Below are 26,665 nucleotides of genomic sequence, written 5' to 3'. Positions count from 1 at the left end.
ATAAACAAATATTAATAATCAAATATGAATAATGATAAAAAGAAACTAGGAAATTATGACCTTGCTAGAATTGACAATTGATCCAAGAATGACTCTTTATTAACTTACATTTGCATCCTCCGAGTGAAGGTTGAATTGTGGTTCAATGACGTTCACCATAAAATGGCGAGTCCCCTCCCCCTCAGAGTCTTCAGCAACACCAAGCTTTGCTGGTAATAAAGAGAAAAAAAGGACAAAATACAACAATAAGCATTTAGCAGCAAGGAGTTCAAACAGTGAGAAGTCCAGCAAAAGATTCTCATGCACATCTCAAAGAGTATGTAAATGTTCATATTGATCACATGCACATGCAGCTATCTCCAGTTGGTGCAACTGATTGTCAAAATATGCCGGCAAGTAAACTGGATAAACCTAATACCTAGACATACTAGAAAAAGTTGTCCCTACTAGTCACTGTAAAATAAGTGAAATGCATAGCCTAACTTTATAGGTAGACACTTGAAAAAATTGTGGTGTTAAGCTTCCCTATGCCTCAGAGAAGAATACACATTCTATGTCCAAAGTATGATAAAAATTTCAAGTTTCAGTTAGAGCTTACCAGTAGAACTAGACTGAGGAGTGTCTGCTTTAACTGCATTTGATGGCGGTGGTTCTAATTGTGATTTTGGTGGCCCTGCTTGTTCTGGAGGAGACTTACTATTATCATCTTGACTCCTTGATGGCCCTGCATCTTGACTCCTTGACGGCCCTGCATCTTGACTGGGAGGAGACTTCTGGTTACCATTTTCATGCGATTCAATACTATTAATCACCTTACTTTCCTCCAGCAGCTTTCGTTGCGCATATTGCCTAGAGGGAGATGGTTTTGAAGGTTCAAAGGCTTTAGATAATCCAGCTACCCAGGACCGAACAGCATCTCTTATTTCAAGTGTCCACAAAATCTTAAGACCATAGACGAAGATACGTTGACAATTATCTGCTATTACTACATTGTATCCATCATCGTCACTTGGATCAGATCTTGTCTTGTCCTCACTTTCACTCTCATTATCAACTTCAGACTTAACGCATGTCGTCTCAATATTTCTTCTACCAGCTTCTTGCCATGCCAATAACCTCTCTGGGTCAGCCTTTGGGGATTGCCTTCTGATCGTGAAATATTCGGATGATAAAAGAAAACCGTCATCTTGATATCTGTCCATGCTGCCACTCATACTGCCAAGTTTATCATTAGTAGAAGTATCCAAAACTGCAGTTTGTGATTCTTTTCTAGCCTTTTGAACTACTTTTGCAACACTAATGCTATCATCTCTACTGATAAATGCCTTTGGAATGTGAAGGTCAATACCTTGGTACACAAGTTCAAGAGGGTCTCGTACACTCTCAAATGTGTACTTTTGCTTACCCCGGCCTAAATAAATTTCAAATTTTAACTTTGTCATTGTAAATGCCAGCCCCTTAGCCGGGTCATCATCATATAAAGGCATATGCTTTATGCATGTTGGTGTTGAATCAATTCTAAACATAAATTCAGTCATTACTCTGTCCAATGACAGATTGCCAGATCTAGGAATTCTTGGAACTCCAAAACGCGGCCATCTTGAAAAGGTCCGCAACTTCTGAGGAGGAATGAAGTTTAAGTTCCAAAATTTGATTAGCCATGCCAAATCATGAGGACCAACCTGTATTGTTGGTGAATTGACTGCCCCGGTATCTTTCTTTTGAGCACCAAAGGCAGCAGTGCTCGAGAGACCCTGATTATCCGCAGAGGATACCTCTGACTGATTATCACGGAAGGGAAGAGAGGGCCTAAGCAAAAGATTCCACCGTAGGGACAGAAAAGTTGACCTAAAGGGATCAAAAACTTTTTCACGAGGCACACCTTCATTTGGAAGAGCAAACAAATAATGGTTTAGAGGATTTCCAGAATCACAATCCCATTCCATTAAAACTTCAACACTCAAGGCCGGGGCTTCTAGGAAAGTGCAGGAAAAGCCAGTTGGATGTTTTAAGTCAGTGTTCCTCGACAAGCTATCCAAACTGCTTAATAGAATCTTGAAGTCCTTCACAAAAGCATAAATACGACCATCTGCCTGCTGGATCTCCATATACCCAGATGCTATCTGAAGCTTGTTGGACTTTTCATAAGGATCTGTACTGGAAAGAATATTGACTTGAGACTCATCGAAATATAAGGTGGAGCTCCCATGAATGTAGTGTCTCATTTCATCCCACCATGGCAAGCTCTTTTCCTTTTTAGGTGGAGGAGGATCCGGATTTGGATTTCTGATGCTCAAATTGGCCCTACGAAGGGCCACAGTGAAAGCATAGCTGAGATCAGTCAATGCAGGTTCAAAACCAACTCCATACGAAATTTCTGCTTTCTGAAAGTGTAAGGGCAAATCCAAATATGTTTTCATTGGTGGAGTTGTCCCAGTGACTGATCGAAGCAAACGGACCTTCCTCCATCTCCCAATGAACACATTTTGCTGCATTTGGGGCTGAAAAGGTGTTGCCTGCAGTTAATATGGACGAAAAAGGTTCATCAAAATGCCAGTGGGTACATTAAAAGATTTCCATACATTCAAAAGGTAACTCATGAGTAAACCTTTTCAAAAACACTGATAAATAAACTTCTCAAGAAAAAAAAAGTAAAAAAGGAAAAGTTAGACGTCTAACATCTTCTGCTTTAGGATTATCTAATTCCAAGGTGCAAAGATAAACATAAATTTAAATGGTATTATTATCTCACCGAAATTATTTCACCTAGTAGAATTTTAGTAACAGCTTAGCAAAGATAAACATAAATTTAACTGGTATTATTATCTCACCAAAATTATTTCACCTAGTAGAATTTTGGTAACAGCTTATAAAATCTTTTCTTCTGGATATCATCAGATTGATACAGTTGAATTTAGTAGTCTTGTCAACTTCAGCATACTGATGAAACTTGGCAGCAAGAGTTATATACACGCACAAATCAGGAGTTTGTTGAGCATTAAGTAAAATAGAACTTGCCCACAGAGTAAAAATAGAAGCAGAAGTACTTGTCCGTGTTGCCTTGACAGTTAACACAATAGAAAGTGAAGTTTGACATGACAAAGGCAACACTAAAGACTGCACTATTATGAAAATAATGTTTTGATTTGTTCCTTATAGCGTAACATTGTAGTACTAATATCAAAGCTGATAGCTATTTCATGATGAATTGACTGGGCAACCATATTCATCCGTCATGATTAAGTTTTAAAATAGTATGGGTCCTGCTAATATTTCCAGTACTGCGGCAAGTAAAAATGGTGCTTTGATAGGCAAAGTTCAAAACAACAGAATCTGCATGTGCACTACTTATGTCTAGTCTCGTCAATGTATTAGAATGACCATAAAATAGCAAATTGCAATAAATTTGGGAGGAATAATTGAAAACTATTAGATGGGGAATCTCCAACTCTCTACATTATGAGAAGCAGTTGCGAGAATGCATGGGAGAAAAATATTATTCTTGATGTTAATTGTAATACAATGAACCCTATTTATAAATACACATAATACATAATCTACTCCATACGGGACTCAGACTAATTACATATATATTCACAAAGCTATTCTAACACTCCCCCTAGCTGGTGCATACAAATCATATGTACCGAGTTTGTTACATATATAACTAATACGAGGACAAGTGAGGGACTTGGTGAAAATATCTGCAAGCTGATCATTCGACTTCACAAACTTTGTAGTAATATCTCCTGAGAGTATCTTTTCTCCGACGAAGTGACAGTCAATCTCAATATGTTTAGTTCTCTTATGGAACACTAGATTCGATGCAATATGAAGGGCAACTTGATTATCACAAACAAGTTCCATTTGGCTGATCTCACCAAATTTCAACTCCTTGAGCAACTGTTTGATCCAAACTAGCTCACATGTTGCTATAGCCATTGCTCGATATTCTACTTCTGCACTAGACCGAGCAACGACATTCTGTTTCTTGCTCTTCCAAGATACCAAGTTACCTCCTACTAAAACACAATATCCAGATGTTGAAAGTCTATCAGAAAGTGAACCTGCCCAATCAACATCTGAGTATCCAACGGTTTGCTCATGGCCTCGATCCTCAAACAATAGTCCTTTGCTTGGAGCTGATTTTATATACCGAAGAATGCGGACAACTGCATCCCAATGACTATCACAGGGAGAATCCATAAACTGACTTACAACACTCACAGGAAAGGAAATGTCAGGTCTAGTCACTCTGAGGTAATTTATTTTACCAACCAGCCGCCTATATCTTGCAGGATCGCTAAGCGGCTCCCCCTGCGCTGGCAGAAGTTTAGAATTCGGATCCATAAGAGTGTCAATAGGTCTACAGCCTGTCATTCATCTCTCCTCAAGAATGTCTAAGGCATACTTCTGTTGTAAGATCACAATACCTGAGCTAGACTGAGCGACCTCAATAACCAGAAAATACTTTAATTTGCCCAGATCCTTAGTCTGAAAGTGCTGAAAGAGATGCTGCTTCAACTTAGTAATATCATCCTAATCATTGCCTGTGATAACAATACCATCAACATAAACCACCAGATAAATACTGAGATTTGAAGCAGAATGCTAATAAAACACAGAGTGATCAGCTTCACTACGAGTCATGCCAAACTCCTGAATAATTGTATTGAACTTACCAAACCAGGCTCGAGGAGACTGCTTTAGACCATAGAGGGACCGGCGTAACCGACATACAAGATCACTAGACTCCTCCTGAGCAACAAAACTAGGTGGTTGCTCCATGTAAACCTCTTCTTCAAGGTCACCGGGAAGAACAACATTCTTAATGTTCAACTGATAGAGAGGCCAATAGCGAACAACAACCATGGAGAGAAAGTATCACCGTAATCGAGCCCAAATATCCGAGTGTACCCTTTGGCAACAAGACGAGCCTTAAGTCGATCAACCTGGCCATCTGGACCAACTTTGACGGCATACACCCAGCGACAATCAACAGTCAATTTACCCGAAGGAAGTGGAACAAGCTCCCAAGTACCACTCGTATGTGAAGAAGACATCTCGTCAATCATAGCATGTCGCCATCCTGGATGAGATAGTGCTTCACCTGTAGACTTAGGGATGGAAACAAAGGACAAAGATGATACCAATGCACAATCGGGTGATGACAGACGATGATAACTTAAACCGACATAATGAGGATTAGGATTAAGTGTAGACTGTATACCTTTCCGTAGTGCAATCGGTTGGCTAAGAGGAGACAAGTCCACAGTATTAGCAGGGTCAGGTGCAGGACGTGAGTCAGATGAGCCTAATGTTGTGCGTGGACGACGATGATAAGTCAGGAGTGGTGGAGCTGCAGAAGGTTGCACTGAACTAGGTGGTGGAGCTGCAAAAGGTTGAACTGGACAAGGTGGTGGAACTGGAGCTATAGATGGTGGAGCAGCAACTAGAGCCGTAGGTGGTGGAGCTGGAGTTGTAGAGGAAGTTGAATGGGAGATAGTGACTGAATCTCCAAAAGATGGAACTGGTAGCACCTCAGAAATATCTAAGTGATTACCTAGACCTGTGAAATATGATTGGGTTTCAAAGAAGGTAACATCAGCCGACATAAGGTACCGCTGGAGGTCAAGAGAATAGCCTTGATACCCCTTTTGCGTTCTCGAGTAACCCAAAAATACGCACTTAAGAGCACGATGAGCTAACTTATCTTTTCCTGGAGTAAGGTTATGAGCAAAACATGTGCTCCCAAAGACACGAGTTGGAAGAGAGAACAAAGGTAAGTGGGGAAACAGGACAGGGAATGAAACTTGATTCTGGATAGCTGAAGATGACATACGATTAATAAGATAGCAAGATGTAAGAACCGCATCCCCCAAAAACGCAACGGAACATGAGACTATATGAGTAGGGTACGAGCAGTTTCAATAAGATGTCTACTCTTTCTTTCAGCTACCCCATTTTGTTGAGATGTGTACGGACAAGATGTTTGATGAATAATTCCATGAGAGTTCATAAACTGCTGAAATGGAGAAGACAAATACTCTAGGGCATTATCACTACAAAATGTGTGGATAGAAACCCCAAATTGATTTTGAATTTCAGCGTGGAAGGTCTGGAAAATAGAAAACAACTCAGACAAATTTTTCATCAACAATATCCAAGTGCACTTGGAATAATCATCAATACAACTGACAAAGTAGTGGAATCCCAAGGTAAAACTGACCCGACTAGGACCCCAAACATCTGAATGGACTAACGTAAAAGGTGGCTCTGCTCGATTATCAAGATGCCAAGGTAAATGGGAGCGGGTATGCTTACCGAGATGATATGACTCACACTCTAGAGTGGACAAGTGAGATAAACCAGGTACCTTCTGAAGTTTTGACAAACTGGGATGTCCCAACCGTTTATGTAATAAATCTAGTGAATCGGTAACAACACAAGTTATTGAAGGAAGATAAGATGTGAGTCCATGTGATTTTGCAAGTATAAGGTAATAAAGTCCATCTGATTCACGCCCGGTACCATTGATCTGCCTCGTACTGCGTTCCTGTGTAAAAACAAGGTCATCAAGAAATAAAACAGCGCATTTAAGTGATTTGGCTAAGCGACTAACGGCTATGAGATTAAAAGGACTATTAGGAACATAAAGGACTGAATTTAAAGGTAAGGAAGGAAATGGGCTTGCTTGACCTATTGCAGTTGCCATGGTTTGAGACCCATTGGCCATTGTGACTGTTGGAAGAGATTGAGAATACGAACTACCAGTGAAAAGAGATTTGTTACCAGAAATATGATTAGATGCACCTAAATCAATGACCCAAGACTCAGAGGTTGAAGATTGGGAGACACAAATCACGCTACTATCTATTTGAACAACGGAAGCTATCCCTGAAGATGTCTGTTTACATGCTTTGTACTGAAGGAATTCAATATAATTCGGTAAAGAAACTGCCTGGATTGCATTGGATCCAATGTATTGTGAGTCAAAGGCTTGTGATATGAATTCCATTATAATGTTTAAGCCGGAAAAAGCAATTTTTTGGAATTACTGTTCACGCTGGAAAAATATAAAAGTGGTTGGAATTTGATTTGAACTAGATGGGTAGGCTCGGAATTGTGAGGAGAGCAGTCTGTCTTGAAGAAGTTTCGCGAAAAATTGGCCGGAAAGTGACCCACGCGCCGGCGCGTAGGTCGGAACCCTCACCGAAAAAGTTTCTCTTGACGGCGCGTGGAGGCGCGTGGCAGATTTTCTGCCGGAGAAATTTTAATGGGTTGGTCAACGGAGGGTGATATACCTCGTGGTGGTGTTCGTTTTTGCACAACGCCGACAGAAAATGACTTTCACGTAGACAGGCCTTAGGTCACCGGAAAAATTGCACGATGACTAAATTTTTTCTTCCCGATTAACACTGGAATGACGCACTACGATCTTTTCTCACTAATGCTCTGATACCATGTGAGAATGCACAGGAGAAAAATATTATTCTTGATGTTAATTATAATACAATGAACCCTATTTATAAGTACACATAATATATAACTTACTCCTATTACATACAGGACTCGGACTAATTACATATATATTCACAAAGCTATTCTAACAGCAGCAATTTCATTTTCACATCATACAGAGAAAATGAAGTATATACAAGTATTGCAGGATATCCAGAAACAAAATCAAGCAGACAGAAAATGCTGGAAAAGTTATTTGCCTTTTCATGACCATATATATTCAGAAAAAGCCATAGGGGTTTGGGGGTTTGAGGAGGATGAAAAATACAAAGAACTAAAGATTGTACCTGCTGAGCCATTACAAGACGGCCTTCACATCGGCCTGAATTAGCAGCAAGAAGCGGAGATGTGTAGTTTCTTATCCGAACAACAAGAGAACCTGTATGCAAATTGATGTTACCACCATATAATCGTGAAAATGGGATGCTATGTGCACGGCATACTGGATCAAGCTTTTGCAGAAGCTCTATCATCCCTGCATCACCTCCTTCAATTTTTGTCAAGCTTACATCTAATTCGGTAGCAGAAATTGAAAAAAGAGAAGTTCTTGCAGTGCTAAGCTTGAAGCCCGCTTGAAATCCTTCATTACAGGCCCCAGATCCTTCTGCCAGAACAAGCTTTTTGCATGCCTGGTAATATGACCTGAATGACTGCTTGTAGATCTCCTCCCGCAGTTTCTGAATGGCTGAAGTATCCTCTACATCGATCTCTTCTCCAGTAATATTGATCTTGCCATCATCAAGAGGATCATTTCCTTCAGCGGAACCTTCACATTTTCCGCCTTTGGAAATAAGTTCATCAAGAAAGTTTAATCTGACCGCTGATTCACAGGCCCCGTTCTTCCATAGCTGATAATGTTCATCAAGCCATCCCTGTATTGGTTCTTCTTCAATATCAGCCGTGAGCTTCTTTATGCAGAATCTGACTCGACCAATTTTTGTTGAACTAGTCTTTTTAACTTTCGGTTTCTCTTCCTTATTGGGAAACATAAGTTTAGTCTTTGCAGCAGTTACGAGCTTTAAAGCTCGAATCATTTCCTCAACAGAATCGTCTATTGCACGCAATTGCAACCTGTATGGCATGCATATATGAACATCAAGGGCTTGAATTACCCAATCCCATGTTGTGCCATTCTCAGTTTTTTCATTTGGTGCGCTGCTAGAGGGTTTGGGAATACGAGAAATTTGCATCCTGCTGCTTCTAAATAGTCTTGCATTGTTGAAGCTGAGCACGATCCCTTCAAGAAGCATACCTATCCGAGCATTTTCTGAAAAGATCGACTGCACCTGAACTGCTGTCTCAACACCATCTCCAACTTCAGCAGATATATTAAGCACTTCCACATCAACAGCAAAAACTGATTCTCTTTTCTTGTGTTGTTTCTCCAGCTGTAGTGATTCTTTGGAGGTCTCTTTGCCCTGCTCATTATCTTTAAAATCTCCTTCTTTAGCAGGTTCTTGAAGCTTTTGATTGTGCACGAGCAACTTCAATTGCAGGCCCAGCTCAAACAATGCTATATGCGCATCAGGCTCCCATCTAACTGATATATCGCTGGCACTAAAGAGAGAGCACGTCGCAATCTCTTTAAGGCCACCAGATCGTTTCACAAACTTTGTATTCTGCATATCAAGCAATGTAACTTTAGTGACAAGGTTTCTGTCTTCTAAATGTTCTTGAAAAATAGATTTGGCTCTTTCAAGCTCCACCTGTGTCGATTGTTTCTCCTTGTTCATACAAAATTTTAGGTGGAAAATATCAAGGGACACAGAGTACTTCACTTTTTCTAATTCATCTGAAGCTGTAGATATTATATTTGCAGTGCGGGGGGTACCATCAGCTGAAACACTAATCACAATACGACCACCCTGAGATCCATAATTGACCCGTTTCGGGTCAGGAACAACAGCATTTTCCAAGCCCGCCTCTCCAATTATATTTAAAGAGCACTGTTGTAGATTAAATTTTATTTCTTGAATCCCTTTTCCTGATGGCTTGGATGATTTCGTTCCCTGGGTATTTGGTTTCTTACCAGTGACAGAGAAACTCTTCAGGAAACATTTGAAAGAAAAAGCTGCTGATATCAGGGATGCGAGGCGCCTATAGGTCAAGCATATACCCATTCCAGGAACATCAACAGAGAGAACTTTTTTACAGTTAAGTCCCTCTTCAGGTGAATCCAAATCTTTCCTGCCCATATCAAGACTGACTTTTGCTATATGAATTAGTGAACTAATGTTTTTTTCAACCCCAAACAGGTCCTTTATGCATTCTTGATGCTCGTCAGACATGTTTAGATTGAATTCAACAATTTCTGTTTGCATTAATGGGCCTGCACTTGATGTATTATTGGAAAAGACATGTAAAGACTGAGAACAAGCCTGCAATATACAGATAACAAAGGACGATGCATCATATTTCTTTGATAACGAAGTACGATGCATCATATTTAAACAGGAGGATGAAATAACGTGTCTACTACAAAAATATTCTACAGACACCAGCTGACAACCTAGTTATCCATGCTAATACTGATGTAACATTTTTTGACTATTTTGAATAGAAAGGGAAACTCATTGTCAGGAGAAACTAAATGTCTAGAACGCAACATGTCCTTGATTACATGGAAAAAAGAAATCAGTTCAAGCAAAAGGTCACCAACTCGGTGAGTCCCTTGTAGCTGAGAGATGTAAATTATAGGAAAGAGTTCAAGACCAATAGCTTTACTATGTTGAAGCCAAACTACCATCTTAATCCGTAGAGTTTCAGCAGATCTATACTCAGATATTTAAGCATTGTATTCTGGCTAAAACAACAAATAGCTGAAGTAAAATCATGCAAAAACCAAACTCAATTTTTTTGTTTGAGCTTGGATCACTAAATGTTTTGTGTGAAGTAAAGACACAAAAGATTTGAGAAGGAATAAAGAGAAGAATTTCATGTAAGGGACAACGTCTCAAACAAGAGTCAAAGATGTCCATAGGATATCAGAAGTCTTACATGACAGAATGGCAAGCCATTCAGATCATAGACCATTATACTCATTTCAGGGGCCGAAATAGTGGCGGTCCACATAATGGTTTTATGATCAGATGACTTTATTTTTTCACGAGTAGAACTTTCTTCTCGGAGTACCATCTTCTTTTTCTTTGAAGCATGAAGGCGCATCCAAGGATTTAATCTTGTAATTATGAGGTTGCACCGCGTACCTCCAAGCTTAACACCAATTTCAGATCTGATCGGTGAAGCAGGCTGAAAGTAAAATGTTATGTATGATCAAATTGCAGGAGAAGAATTGACATAATTAAGACATACAGAAACAATGAATGCCAAAGGGGAAGCATGAAAAAGATGATATACAGCAAAAGGGGAACATGTCATGGATAGAACATTAGTTTAACTTATATCCATCCTTATAAATGATGCTGGTAGAGGAGCACACATATTGAGGTGAAACCTTAACAAGCACAACATATGTTACAGGAGAAACATGCAAAATCATGCAAACCTTTCAACTCCTGATAAAGAAAATAGAAAGCATGAATAGTAACTAAAACCAGTGTTAGAAACCAAAGAAGTTCTATATTTCATATCTAGAAGAGAAGATTACAAGGCCTATTTATAATACTAATTCACCTAATCTATTAGTTGCCATACACCTAATTACACCTACTATACAACTCATATACATGTGCTAGCTATGATGTAGTACATGTGTATACATGTGCTACACAACTTGTATTACACCTACTATACAACTCATATACATGTGCTAGCTATGATGTAGTACATGTGTATACATGTGCTAGACAACTTGTATGTCAATACTCCCCCTCAAGTTGGAGCATATATATTGATCATGCCCAACTTGTTCCAGATATATTCAACTCGAGCTCCATTCAAAGCTTTTGTGAAAATGTCTCCCAATTGATCTCCAGTTCTAACATGACCTGTAGAGATGAGCTTTTGTTGAATCTTTTCACGAACAAAGTGACAATCTATTTCAATGTGCTTAGTCCTTTCGTGAAATACAGGATTAGAGGAGATATGAAGAGCAGCTTGATTATCACACCACAACTTTGCTGGCAATGTAGTTTGGAAGCCAACTTCACTTAATAGTTTATGTACCCATACAACCTCACACACAGATTGTGCCATAGCTCTGTATTCTGCTTCCGCACTAGATCGAGATACGACATTTTGTTTCTTACTCTTCCACGAAATCAAGTTTCCACCAACAAAAACGCAATATCCTGTCGTGGATCTCCTATCGTCTTTTGACCCTGCCCAATCTGCATCTGTGAAACACTCAATGTTAGTGTGTTCATTATTCTTATATACTAGACCCCGTCCTGGAGATCCCTTTAGATAACAAAGAATCTGCTCCAGAGCCGCCCAATGCCTGACTGTTGGGGAAGACATAAACTGACTCACAATGCTGACAGAGTATGCGATATCGGGACGAGTTACTGTAAGATAGTTCAGTTTCCCAACCAATCTCCTATATTTCTCTGGATCTTCGAATAACTCACCGTCTTCTTTCACGAGTTGTGTGTTAGGAACCATTGGCATGCTGCATGGTTTAGATCCCAACTTTCCAGTTTCAGCTAACAAGTCAAGAGTATATTTCCTTTGGGACAAGAAGATGCCTTTCTTGCTCCGTGTAACTTCAACTCCCAAAAAATACTTTAGTTGCCCTAAATCTTTCGTCTGAAATTGAGTGTGAAGGAAAGACTTTAGAGTTGAAATTCCTGTAATATCACTTCCAGTAATAACGATGTCATCAACATATACTACCAATAAAAGAATACCATCATCAGACTTTTTATAAAACACCGTATGATCGCAATTGCTTTTCTTCATCCCATATTCTAGAACAGCCTCACTAAATCTGCCAAACCAAGCACAGGGACTCTGTTTCAGCCCATAAAGAGATTTTCGAAGACGACATACCTTTCCACACTCCCCCTGAGCAACAAACCCAGGTGGTTGCTCCATATATACTTCTTCCTGAAGATCTCCATGTAGAAAAGCATTCTTTATATCAAGCTGATGCAGAGGCCAATCATAAGTAGCTGCCATGGAAATGAATAATCGAACAGAAGCTAACTTGGCGACCGGGGAAAAAGTATCCAAATAGTCGACTCCATAGGTCTGTGCATACCCTTTTGCAATAAGGTGTGCCTTAAGGCGAGCTACTGTCCCATCGGAGTTAAACTTAACAGCAAATACTCACTTGCACCCAATAGCCTTTTTGTTAGTGGGCAGATCGGCCAACTCCCAAGTACCATTCTCATCTAAAGCCATCATCTCTTCTGGGTGGGGCAATGCTTCACGAACAGTTTTAGGTATCCTAGCAGAATCTAATGATGCAATAAACGAGCTAGAAGAAGTAGACAAATGGTCATAAGACACAAAAGAAGAAATAGGATAAGTACATTGTCGTGTACCTTTGCGAATGGCAATAGGAAGATCCAAACTAGGATCTGAAACACAGGAGGTTGGATCTACCGACAAAGCAGAAGTAGGTAAAGGATCGGGTTCTGAGGTTTGTTGTCGCCTGGTATACACACGAAGAATAGGTGGCTGCTCGGATGGTCGATCGAGGGAAACAGGTGACTGAGGAAGAGGTGTTGGAGAACTAACTGGATGTGTGACAGTGTAGACCAAAGTATCATCTTCTTCCTCAGGACTGTTATAAACATATGAAGAAAAGAACGGATAATTTTCATGGAATGTGACATCGGCAGACACTAAGTACCTTTTGAGATCTGGAGAATAACACCGATAACCTTTCTGAAGACGTGAGTACCCTAAGAACACACACTTAAGGGCCTTTGGATCTAATTTAGTTACCTGTGGACGAACATCACGAACAAACAAGTACAGTGAACAGTGCCGGAACAGTGATCTTGGAAAATGAAAGTTGTCAGGAAAAAAAAATTCTGACAGTACCACTTTGGTCGGAATAGTGAGTAGAAAAATCTGTAAAGAAGCGGCCGGGGCAAAAAATGGCCGGAAATAGTGAAATAGAATCAAAGCAGCGAAAGACTGTTCTGAACAAAAATAATTCGAACGGGGAAAAAAAATTCCCAACAACAAACTGATGAAAAAACTTCAATGCTCTGATACCATGTTAGAAACCAAAGAAGTTCTATATTTCATATCTAGAAGAGAAGATTACAAGGCCTATTTATAATACTAATTCACCTAATCTATTAGTTGTCATACACCTAATTACACCTACTATACAACTCATATACATGTGCTAGCTATGATGTAGTACATGTGTATACATGTGCTACACAACTTGTATTACACCTACTATACAACTCATATACATGTGCTAGCTATGATGTAGTACATGTGTATACATGTGCTAGACAACTTGTATGTCAACACTCCCCCTCAAGTTGGAGCATATATATTGATCATGCCCAACTTGTTACAGATATATTCAACTCGAGCTCCATTCAAAGCTTTTGTGAAAATGTCTCCCAATTGATCTCCAGTTCTAACCATGGAATTGGTAAACATTCATGTGTAATGGTCTCAATTGGTATATAAATTATAGGCATACAATCGTGTATAGCCGACAACATTTTCCAAATTTTGCTTCCGATATCCTTACCCATTTCGCACATAAATGAAGTCTGCACCCACCTTCTCCATTTCATTTCATATTAAACCATAATTTGAACGCTTATAGCACACTCTATATTTAAAACTAATTCTCTTAAATTTCACATACACAAGTTTTTATATTTCCATTACACAAAAGAAAAATTCATTTCTCCTGTTAAATGAAATTGAACAAAAATACATAATATCATGAACTGAATTGGTAGATCCAATAAACTAAAAAGATGGGCAGTTCAAGCATGGTTTGTTGGGAAAGGCAAAATCTATTCATCTTAATTACGGTATCAATTTTGAGAACTTCACTGAGGTGAATATAGTATGTCCCAGTTTGCCTTCTCAACAGTGAAAGAAGTAACTCTACAACGTGATACAATGCTAAATGTACAGCAGTTTGCCAAAAATAAGAAAGCTAAGAAAATTGGTGCAGCTAAAAGCAGGCAGCATTTTACCTCAAACGGAATATAAACTGAAGCAATGGTTTCAAGTTTTGATATCTCGACAATTGATGTGCCGGCATCTTTAAGTAGCTACAATATAGTAAAAAATCAATCTTTAGATAAATACCTGGCAAGAGAAATTTTATAGTAAAGAAGAGTTTAAGGGAATTGACCATGCGAACATACATGAATTTCACTGATCTCCAACTGAACATGAAGTTGCGTGCTTTCTCCAACATCTTCAATAGATTGAGTTTTTGAGCCTTTTAGGTGGATGCCCATAATGCTATTCTCAACCATTAAACCCTCTACCCGGTGCACAAACTTCACATCCACTTTGGGTAAAGTGAAGCTAAGCTATCAAACAAAATACAGTAAGTATATCAATCAAATGCAAGCACCACTACCTATATGTGTGCTATTACATAACAAGTATTGGGTATCCCAGTCCACGCAGTATATGTTGATCATGTGTTTTTTACCAAGCATTGCACGAGATGATGCCTAATCCACCTGTCACTCCTATTTCAACTGCTTGACAAAAGCTGTTACCCTAACTGCACCTCTTTTACCTGATATCTACTGTGCCAACTGCACTCAGATCATGATTTCCATTTAATGTTTCAACTGTGAACAATAATGAAATTTCTTCAAGTGATGGGAAAATAAGTAAGCTTAAAGTGCCTCACATAGGACTCCTCGCCCAAAAAGTTAAAGAGAGAAATTACAGACATAGCAGACCAGTTCTTCTAAAACTACACAAGGAAGAACTAGTCTAGAAAGGAGTTAATTTTCAACTGCATAGCAAATGCACATAAGATTTTCAGTCAATATTCTTGCTATTCAGGGTTTAACTGAATGTGTCGAATTCAATTAATTGGAGCATGTTTCGCACATAATGGGCATTTAAAGAACACTATTGTAAATTGGTCCCTACTAACTGATAAATTACATTTACAATTTATGTATTCTAGTCTAGAATTTCTTGAGATTGTCTGGAAGAAGTAAGAACAATGTTCAACAGCATCATCTCCGTGCTATTGAACCTTAATTTTCCAGTCTGTTTTTATTGCTGTTTCTTCCTAGTGGTAATCGACTGCACATACCATCAATTAAGAACCTTGCCTTACAGTAAATTGCTTTCCATGGTGTTGTTCATGTAATGAAACACATGATCTCTATATGAACACTCCTTTTCTATGTTCATCTCACATACAGGTACATGTGACCACGAGTGAGATTTTTGCTTGCACAGTTTGACCCAAGGGCCATTTTCTTCACACTAGGCAGATTGTACTCTTCAACATTAAACTCTTCTACTTCTCAGTCTTTAAGTTTTTTCTAATAGTTGATAAAATCCAAGAATTCCTTAACCTGCTCTTGTCCTCCCAGCTACTTGCATTTCTATTCAATGCTAGACAATATAAATAAAGTGCCCTCCTTTTGAGCCCCTAGAATGACACACACTAGATATTTTAGGGGATGTCATTCTTTTTCCTTAATAAAAAGCATGACATTCCCTACAATTACTGAAATCCCAATAATTCTTTCCCATCCATGCTGAAACCCTTATCTCCCCCATAGAGAATCTATATGTTATCTAGTGGTGGCGGAACCAACTAAGATGCATGTTATCTGACCCGCCTGCAGACATCTTCAATGCCTTCTTCTTTCCCTCTTCTACATCCAAACTTTCTGAAATGCTCCCATTAATCATCCATCTCATCATGACTGACCAATTCATACTTCCTAGTAAACTGCATATCCCAACTGAATGTCGTTCCCCCTTGAATCACTATCAAGCCGCAAGGTAGCAGTAAAATTGTCAATTGTTTGTATTTTGAAGATATTGAGTTTCAGCTAAATTATACAGTTCTCCCATTCCTCCTTCTACCTCTATCCGTCCCACCTTATTAAATTTCCATCTCCTTCCTTCACCAGAAAAAGGGTAGCCATTTGAGTGAAGTAGTTAGTAAATTATTTTTGGGTGTGGAGGCCAATTGGTTGGAAATGTCATCAGTTGTGCATTGGTCTTCCCTCACACACTGATCCTCCCCCTTTTTGCTTCGCTTGTTCACTTCACTAGTCATTCCTTCAGTATTCTCTATAACTTATCATGGAAGATCATTCAACTTTTGATGAAATATTGCTAGGTTCAGTTAAGCTTTTGGTCTTGGTTTGGGTTTTGGTTGGTCAGAGGCTGATTATGTTGTTACACTTAGTCTCGGTTTATGTTTACTGTCTGTATCGGTTTGTGGTTTTTTTAAGTGAACTCGGGTTTGTACTTTTTAAGTGAAATCTTTAGTTATAAGGAACAATCTGAAGTCCTGGGCTTTTCCTAGCAGGTCTTTCACTCACCATGGTACAGTCAAGGGCCTGCTTACTCAACTTCATACTGGATGGCCCCTAAAATTTCAGGCGTTCTGTTCTCAAACTCCCAAACTTAACCAATAATTCACTAACTGGTGCACTCATGGTTGCAAGTTGATTGGCTTCGTCTCTCCATTGTTCCTAGTCCCCATTTAACTTGAGTGCATCTTTCTTTTACATTGGGCTTATCATAATTTTCTGGACCCGCCTTCAACTGTCTGACCCATCTTACCTTTGATTTAAAGTGATCGCCCTGTAGGCCAGTCCCATATGCAATATGTCTTCGTTCTTGTATATGTTTCTTCTCCGACATATTAGTAACAGCAAAGAATTTCATTTGCAGCTTCTTCCATGGACTCAAATGATAAGGCTTTCTCCTTCACTGGGAACTCTATTTCTCCTTCACAATTGCATTAAGATTTGATGGATTAAGGTACAGCTCTATCTCTTTTTCCACTGGCAAGCAATGTAATATAAGACTTGCTTAAGATGCACTTAAGCTCTAAACCTAATCAAGCACAAATTGTACGCTTCATCTTTGATTATTCAGTGCTTAACATAGTTACCAAAGCATCAAAGAGGATAAACATATATAGTCAAGCACATTAGAAAAGATGAGAATAAGGAAATAGCTGACCTTTTCTGGAAACATAGAGGCATATTTTTCTCTCATAAAAGCAAAAGCTGATGGTTTTTTCTCTGGTTTTTCAGTAGTACCAGATTCATTAATCGGCTTTATAGCTACATGTGAAATATCTGCACTTTTCTTTTTAAGAAGCAGCTCCTCATTCAGATTAACCGAAATTTCACCATTTCTGATATCCACATTCCTAACAACCACTCCTGCTTCCCTAAACGAAAAGAAACAGCAACGAGAAGTAACGAGGCACAGTCAACATCAGACTAAAAGATGAAAAATTGCTTTCACTAAGATCAGATTACATGAATGCATTTGAATAAGTCACAGGGCAACACTGTTATCCACAATAAGCAATGATTTGTATCAAGCACATGGCAAAGAATAGTAGCAAACAGGGTCTGTTGGATGATATACTTCCCGTCTCATCTAGAAATGAGAATCGAGAAGAGCTAATTAAATTGCTCTTTTTAATGCCAGAAAACATTGTTGTTTCGAATAGCATAAAACAGAAAGCCGGTAAACTTTTCATCTAGCAAAGTCAAAAAATACTTGTCCCCTTCATGCAGGACATATTTAAGTTAAAAGGTGAAATCTTGTTCACGATGACATTTTCATGCTCACTGTTCAGTGATATAGCAGCTCTAGCTCAAACCTGTTTACGATGAAGTAAGGTTATTTTATTCACAATAACAGCACCAGGCAAGTGCTATTGTTATAGAGCACCAAGCAACTCTAGCTCAAATATTTACATCCACACAATTGTGTTTTTGTTTGATTTCAGATATCTACTGTCAATCCAATTCCAAAAAGTTGTGGAGCTTCTATCTTACTGTCTTCTGTTTTATTTCTTGATTGACAAGCTACCATCCTAGTTTTCCTATGATTGGGGTTCTTCAATGTATCCTTTTCCTATATAAATATAGGTGCTACATCTTTATAAACAGCAAGTTCTCTTCTCCTCAATGAAATTCATCTCTGTACTTCACGATTTATCAAAGAACTTTTATAGTTTTGCTCAATCAGCCCCTTTTGACATATCCATGTTTTCCATCAAACAAGATGACATGATCTAAGAAAGTTCCTTCTGCTCAACCTGTGTAAACTCAACATGCTCTTTATCTCAAAATCTTATTGTACTTAGACAAGGAAAGGGAGATGTAAAACTATCACCTCAACATATATTGCATATCAAATAGCTGTTTTCTTAATATATAAGCTGGGACTACTCGTTCTTTACATAAGAACAATTTTTTGAAGGTTTAATTGGACAAAATGACCTGCTTTATGAGAAATTAAAGAAAGCTCTAGTTTAGGTATTTGTGTTACTTTTGTATAGCATATTGAGAGATACAATTACTTAGTTAATATAAGGCATCTTTTGGAAATTTAGCTGTATGAGATGCTTGAGGGCTTCTACTTCCAAAGAAAACTAAACCAATTTGGTGCACATATTAAGCTTATAAGTTATAACCTTTAAAATTTCCAAAGAAAAGAAAAAAGCAAGAAAATGTAGAAGTAGTTGAGCCAACTGATTATCTTAGATAAGGTTCTCGTGTTTAAAACAACAAAGGTAATGAGACGGCCCGAGCTGTTAAAAAGTTGTAGGAAGAAAATAATGGCATGGACATTAACGGCACTCCGAAAGCTTAAATTCTGATCTAACACAACCAGCAAGTATATTACTATGTATGGGCTACAAGAGAAGTAACTAGGATTTGAATGACTAGAGGAGAGGCCCCATAAATTGTCAGTTACTGAATAAATTAAACTACATAATGCATTTTTTTTTAAAATGAAACAATTGAAAAAGTATACCTATCATGGCCAAACTCACACAAGAGAGAAACTTCCTCACAGCGGAAAGGGGCAGAGGTCCTTTCCGTCATGGTTAGTATTGCACGGTTGGCAGGAAAAGATCCGCTGTGCATTGATGATTGACCAGAACTGACTTGTGATTCACATACGTGAACAAGAATAGAAGTAACGTGCAACTTGACAGATAAGGCTGGCTCTGATCCATTATCTTTAGATATATCAAGTGTTATTTCTTTAACTTCCAAACCAGCTTTTGGTGTCTACAAAATTTAAAGAGAGAATCAACAAGCATAAGAAAAATGATACATGAGGGGAAAAAAGCTACCGAAATTAACAAGAACATAAGCATCACAAAGAAGAAAAAATATCATGTGTATTAGAACAAATTAGGAACATACTTTGGAACAAAATGGATGTCCCATTAAGAAATACTTTATCTAGCTATCATTGCATTAACATACTACACTAAGGCTACAGGTCATTGCAGAACAGAAACAAATTTCATACAATTCCTTCACTTTATGGGTAATGAATTTCCATGCACATAAAGCTTTAATGATATTCCCCAATACCACTAACAAATGGAGTACTCCAAATTATTCTCTTCTTGTTAGTGCTTCTTAATGATCTGTATCCAAAAGTATAAGAGTCTATAATATTTTTTCCAGTTTCCCGTATATAACTTTGAAAAAGAACACGTTTTTGTTTTGACAGGTAAGATAACTGAATTAAAAGCACTCAAAGGGGAACCTATGCACACCAGAGTATACCAATAAAATATCCAAACCTCAAAAATATCTACCCCCCAAACACCTCAGAGTAGTGATTACAACTAATTAACCCCTTAAAAAAATTACACTCCACTCATTGAGGTTTTCGTCATTTTTCTTTCTTGATATAATAACCATGTCATTCACACCCACTCCAAGCTTTTTTGGCTCCATTTATTGTTCTTTGTTTGTTCCCTTTTGTTCTTGCCTGCACTCTTAAAGCTACTTCCTTGCCAGCTTTTCTCAATGTACACCGTCTTAACATTTACCTTCATTTCATATCGTCCCACTATAACCCCAATGCCCAAAGTCTTATAACGCTGCCCTTTTAAATCTGGTCTGCCTACGTCCGCGTGTTAAAGTAAAGAACATGTTACAATGGAATTTGTACAAATTCTTAAATATTGTTAAGTTGCAGATTCCTTTATTCTGATTAATATTAGTAGGATCTCTAGTTTCACATTTATTGCAAAATCAGTTAACACAAAAAATCAATATGTTCCCATCAGTCAATCATATACTTCAACTGATTTCCTTGGTTTTTTTTTAATAATGATGCTGCCTGGGCCATCTTTCGTACACTCGACTATTCCACTGGGTACCTGCTAACTCCTACCAGCACAGGTACCGGGTAATTCTGCCCACCAAGGCTTAGGCAGATGAAAAAAAATCACCTACTTTTTGTCCCCACTAGGATTTGAACCTTGATCTCCAAGGTATACTTCAACTGGTTTCTTGTAAGCATTAACCTACAATTCAAATCCTTCTATGTATAAGTTGATCGAACTCGGAAGTAGCGCGCTATACAGGCAAAAGCAATTAATTTCCTTGTTTAGTTATTTCAGCTCACACATAAAGTAAGAATTTCAGTGAATCAAAAAATTATTCAAATATATTTTTGTCACAAAAATCTTCAGCATGCACAATTACAAACAGTAAAAAAACTTGACAAAAAAGGTAACCGATAAAGCAACATCCGTTAGAGTGTCTATCTGGTGCATCAGTATGATGGAAGAAAAGGCAAGTCAAACAATAATCATAAACACCCAAAAGATCAAGTGTGATAATTGGAACCAGGCTTACCTTCACAACCGTCTCAGTCATAGAAACTGACAAAAACCTGGCTATATTAGCTACAACCATCCACTTCCCTCTACCTAATTTCCGAGATTTACGAGATCTTGTTCTCTTTGAGCTTGTTTTCTTTGAGCTTTTACTTGAAGCCCTCATTACAACTTTTAAACCGCATATTAACAGCTGTAGTTTTGGATCCCTCGAGATCAACCCAGCCCCGAGCTTCACCAAGGACTGTCGTATACTGAGTCTGATTTCACTGATGAATATGCTCTCAACAGCACCCTGAAAATTATCCGTTATAGTGAGGAGAACAAAGATTAAAGTAATTCATGACCCAGCATATATAGAACATCTTGCAGGGAATTCTTGCCTTGTCAAGTAAACAATCACAAACTTGCAAATCAATGCCAGAACAGTTAGTTACAGCAACTTAAGAATTCCCTTAAGTGGAGGACCTAGCTAAATCATTGTGCACTCCAGACTTTGGTGTAAAAACAACCCAAAGTACGGGAATAACCCATAACATTAATTTCTATTCTGGAACTCAAGCACAAAAATGGCATGAGTAATTTTTTAGATTCAGATACCAAATTTTTTTCCAATAAAAGGTAATGCTTGCTAACAAGGACTCTGTTCTAGTCAGTTCATATCCTGCAACTCAAAAGATCTGATGCCAAGAAGGCCAAAGTGTTCTTCCACTTTTTTAGTTGATCTAAAACCAAAAAGCTTGCTGGCATGGCCAAAACTAGTTAAAGTGTACAGCACTCTAAGCAATGGATGGTACTTGAGACAATGAAACAAACAGAATAAGGACAAACGTAATATCATCATTATAGAAAACAGTTCTCCATAGCTTAAGATCATTTTCAATGACAATTCTTCGAAGGCACTGGAAATAGACAATACTAATGATTTTTCCAAATGAGAAGGTTTTGCCCACAACCATTCATGATTCAAATCGAGCTATGATCAAAGAAAGTTTCACCTGTAGATTAGCTACATGATCTTTGGCATGTTTTGCCAAGGAGGAGTAGGCACCAAGTGAATATGAGCCAGTTTGGGAACATGGTGGATAACAGGGCGGATTTAGGGGGGCGGAAGGGGGTTCACCCGAACCCCCTTCGCCGAAAATTTACGCTGTATATATAAGGCAAAATCTGTTTTTTACCTCTATATATTAAGTTTTGAACTCCCTTAACACAACCCAAAAGTGTAGCTTAGTGGTTAAGGGGGTTCAAAACCTTCCTAAGGTCATAGGTTCAATTCCCACTAGCTACAAATTTTTTGTTTGAACCCCCTTCGTGGAGATCCTGCCTACGCCATCGGATAACAACACTGTTTCAATCAAGATCTTCACAAGTATTATGTACTAGCCTAATACAACATAAGTTGAGTTGCCTCCTGTACCTCTACCAACAAACTTGGCTTGCAAAGAGAAAATGCTTTTCCAGGGAAAAGAAAGTAAAATTTCTAACACTAGGACAAGAATTAAAGCTTTAACATAATCTAAAAGAATAAGAGTCATATTTTAGATCTTAACAGGACAACCATGGTACAGGAAGGAGAAGCTCTATAGGAGTCACATTTACTCCAAGAATCACACCGTTACAGTCAATTTGGATCACAAAAAACTAAAGCCTTAAGTCCTAAAAGTAATATTAGATATGTTTACAAATCCTATAGTAGTCTTAAGGACATTAACCTAAGATGAAACATAAAATCACTAATAATCTTGTATATTGTAAAAGCCAAGTGTCAAGACTAACAAATAAACTTCCTATTACTTATTATCTTTTTTTTTTTTTTTTGAAAAGGTAAAGGTTTATTAACTGAATACCAAGATGGTACCAGAAAAGAGTACAAAACTGCTGCGAATATCCATGCAGTTAAAGGTTGACACAAAGGTTGATACTTATTATCTAACCAACTACTTAAGTAGTACATCACCTGTAAAGGTTGACACAAAGCAGTACGTAGTTGGAAAATGTATGCAGAAATTCAAACATAGTCAGCCAAAACAATGACAGAAAACAAAGCAAAAAGTAGTAAATTTAGTCTAGTTAAAAACTGTTCCACGAAACAAAGACATCATCAGAGACAGTTGATGTCACTCCCTTAAAGTTACAGATCAAACTGAAATAGAAAAAAGTTATTAAAAAAAAACTACCTTGTTGAACTTCACCGCCACATCTCTCAAGCAATTACATCCTCCAACACGGAATGAAATGGAGGCTTTCATGACCCGGCTTAAAATCCATATAAACAACCTGGAACCAAATCTGAGCAAGAAATGCATAGTGAGCATGCACTAAAACTAATTCAACGAATGAAAAAGGAAAAGGGTATAGAAGAAAAGAAAATTGCTCATGGATTCAAGATTGACCTGGAACCAAATCTGAGCAAGAAATGCATAGTGAGCATGCACTAAAACTAATTCAACGAATGAAAAAGGAAAAGGATATAGAAGAAAAGAAAATTACTCATGGATTCAAGATTGACCAAACGAGACGTACAAATGTTTTAGCTAACAAATTTCTCTAGATAGAACCAAACCCTTTTTAAAATCGTTAAGCTCAATTAGAGCTAGACTGCTTAATGCTGACAATAAGAAAAATGGAAAATTTTCTGCACTAACACTTTCTCATCACTACTAAGAGTCAACGTTACATATGACCTACAATAAACTTACAATTAATATTTTGCACCAAATAGAAGCAGTGAAGACGCATATCACTAAAACATGAGTCTAATCCAATTAAATTAAGCATTACATTCTACAACACCACTCTATATCAATATAGAGAAGAGAATTGTGAATGGATAGAAAAATTTTCTTATATGCTACATGTACTAGTGTCTAATTTTATTCGAGAAAAGCATTAGCACAACCGATAAAGTTCAACTAATAATGAATAATTCTCCCTCCCTCCATTTTACATGACAATATAATCCTTTGTTTTTTTTTCCCAAAAAGAATACGAGTTCGCAGTATTAGGGTCAATCCATTCAATTTTCCATCTTAATACAGACATTAGCTCCTTCATTTTACAAAAACAATTTAAATTAGCATAGTTTGAACTAATAAGAGTACAAAAGTTTAATAGTTTTATATTTGAAATATATTTTGCAGTTTTTTCCCCATAAGGCTTTGATTCAGTGATAAAGACACAAGGCAGGATGTGTACATAGGGCACACAGAAGTTAGCAGCTTATATTAATCCATAACATGAGTCAGAAGTACATAAGAAACATAAGCCTCATTGACAAACCAAACAAGGAAGCTATTGTACCATGAGACCTCGTTTACTAGAGAAATAGCAAACTTTGCTAAACTTGTGACTACAAGTATTATACTTCCTACTTATATACACAAAGGGGTCGTTTGGTATGAGGTATAAGAAGGTATAAGGGTGGTATAAAACTTTTATACCACCTTAATACTCTGTTTGGTTAGCAAACCAGGTATAAGTTATCCCGGTGTTAATTTTAACACCGGGATAACTTATACCTTATAGAAGGTGGGGTAATTAGCACCGGTATAACTTATACCTTCTTCTTAGAAATTATACAATTGTCATTCTTAATACAACATACCAAACAATGAATAAACAACAATCCCAACATAACTAATCCCAACATAACTAATCCCAATATAACTTATACCGGTATAAATCGTATTCCAACCAAACGACCCCAAAAAGTATAGGGCGCACAGTTCACCTAACAATTAAGTGAGAGCAAGATAGAGAGCGGCCCATACTACTGGGTTGCGCCAGCTAACTCAGAAGAGATCTCCGGTTATTAATAAAAAATACTCCCTCCTTTCCAATTTATGTGACACTATTTACTAAAAAGTACTTCCTTTTTGTGTGACACTACTTACTTTTTAAAGAATTACATTTCTATTTGAAAACAATTTAACTTTACACTTCTCATTTTACTCTAATTGTGAAGCTTTTACAACCACAGAAATATTATGGCATGTTTAAGGCACAAGTTTCAAAATTTCCCTTTGTTTCTTAAACTTGGTGGATCGTCAAATTACATCAGATAAATCGTAACATAAAGAGTATATCTTAAGAATATATGAAAATCCTAGTCAAAGAAAAACCATTTTGGGGGAGTGTCACATAAAATGGAATACTGAGTGTGGTAATGATTGAAAAATTAGTTTGATAGATAAATAATCTGAGAATGTCCCAAAATTGAAAGAGTGTCATAGAATTAGGAGTTTAGAACAATTAATAGTTGCCATAGAAATGTAAGCGAGAGCGAAGTATTCATTATTCACATGATATAGTAACAATTGATAAATACTTGAACTGCAATTGACTTACTTGATTATACTCCATAGTATTGCCGAAACAACAAAGAATCCCAACATATACTTCGCCAAAGAAGCAGCCATGGCGGTTGGCAAAAAAATGATTGATATATTGTCTCACTGATTAACCATTTTTCGAAGCTAAAAAAATAAAAAATCAATCCCTATACACTAATTTTCTGCACATCTTCTTCATGTGAAGAGAAAAGAAGAGGAAAAAAAACAAAGGAATTTCCAGTTCCTCTATGGTGGGACGAGTACTGAAGAAAAATACTGAATAGTGGAGGAGAAATTGACAGAGAAGAGGAAAGAAGCGAGGTAGACGGAGAATGGGAAATGGTCAAGTAGTGGTAAAGGAGTGTTTGTAGGAGAGGGACGTAAAATGAATTGTGTTCGATCCGCCATATTTGCTAAATCAAAGAGCATACGAGAGAGAGTGCGTAAAACAGAGAGACGCCTGTTCAATTCACTTGCCTCAATTTACAACTTGCTCCACTTAATTTGATGGATTTAAGTTATATATACATTACATTGAATTTAAACACGAGACATTTTTTAAAAATTAAATAATTTTTTCCTTTTTTAAAATCATGCATTTTTGGAGCCTTTTTTAACTCAGATTTGTAAAATGCTTAGTCGAAACTCTATTTTATTCCTGCATACTTACCCTTCTAAATTTTAAACACGTGATGTTTTATTTTTTGGGGAAAAAAGAAAATATTTTTCAAAACTCTTTCTCAAACTTCATCACCTTGCCACGAAGGGGTTCAAAAAATTGAACTCATGACCTTAAGTAGATTTTGAACCTCCTTGACCCCTAAACTACACTTTTGAATTATGTTAGAGTATTCAAAACTTAATATATAGAGATAAAAAATAGATTTTGCCTTATATATATAGTGTAATTTTTCAGCAAAGGATGTTCGGGTGAACACCCTTGCGCCCCCTAAATCCGCCCCTGACCACCAACCCTCCACTGCCCCACCCCCATCCCCACCCCGCACAAAAAAAAGTTGTTTTTATTTATTATTTTTTTGTAATTTTCAAATTTCTGTTTTTTCGTTTTTCTCCA

At 37.6% G+C, this 26,665-nt stretch overlaps 1 protein-coding gene across 3 annotated transcripts in view; it reads right to left on the bottom strand.

Moving 5' to 3' along the window:
• LOC107806432 (protein SABRE) overlaps positions 1–26,087 on the bottom strand; it is a 34,399-nt gene extending 8,312 nt beyond the window's left edge. The window contains exons 1-11 of one of the 3 annotated variants that reach the window (XM_075240594.1): positions 25,607–26,087; positions 23,437–23,548; positions 21,276–21,551; positions 19,423–19,682; positions 17,605–17,818; positions 14,784–14,954; positions 14,610–14,687; positions 10,519–10,770; positions 7,809–9,899; positions 599–2,516; positions 109–209 (exon numbers count right to left, since the gene is read on the bottom strand). In XM_075240594.1, coding sequence (XP_075096695.1) covers positions 109–209; positions 599–2,516; positions 7,809–9,899; positions 10,519–10,770; positions 14,610–14,687; positions 14,784–14,954; positions 17,605–17,818; positions 19,423–19,682; positions 21,276–21,551; positions 23,437–23,548; positions 25,607–25,677 — 5,544 coding nt within the window. In that variant the 5' untranslated portion in view covers positions 25,678–26,087. The remainder of the gene's footprint in view (positions 1–108; positions 210–598; positions 2,517–7,808; positions 9,900–10,518; positions 10,771–14,609; positions 14,688–14,783; positions 14,955–17,604; positions 17,819–19,422; positions 19,683–21,275; positions 21,552–23,436; positions 23,549–25,606) is intronic. The other 2 variants (XM_075240595.1, XM_075240596.1) reach the window with 2 other exon arrangements.
• Between the last annotated feature and the right edge of the window lie 578 nt (positions 26,088–26,665).

The sequence above is a fragment of the Nicotiana tabacum genome, chromosome 20 (assembly GCF_000715075.1).
Source record: "Nicotiana tabacum cultivar K326 chromosome 20, ASM71507v2, whole genome shotgun sequence".
NCBI lineage: Eukaryota > Viridiplantae > Streptophyta > Magnoliopsida > Solanales > Solanaceae > Nicotiana > Nicotiana tabacum.
Note: the sequence above shows the minus strand (reverse complement) of the source record. Positions and strands in the feature narration are given on the sequence as shown.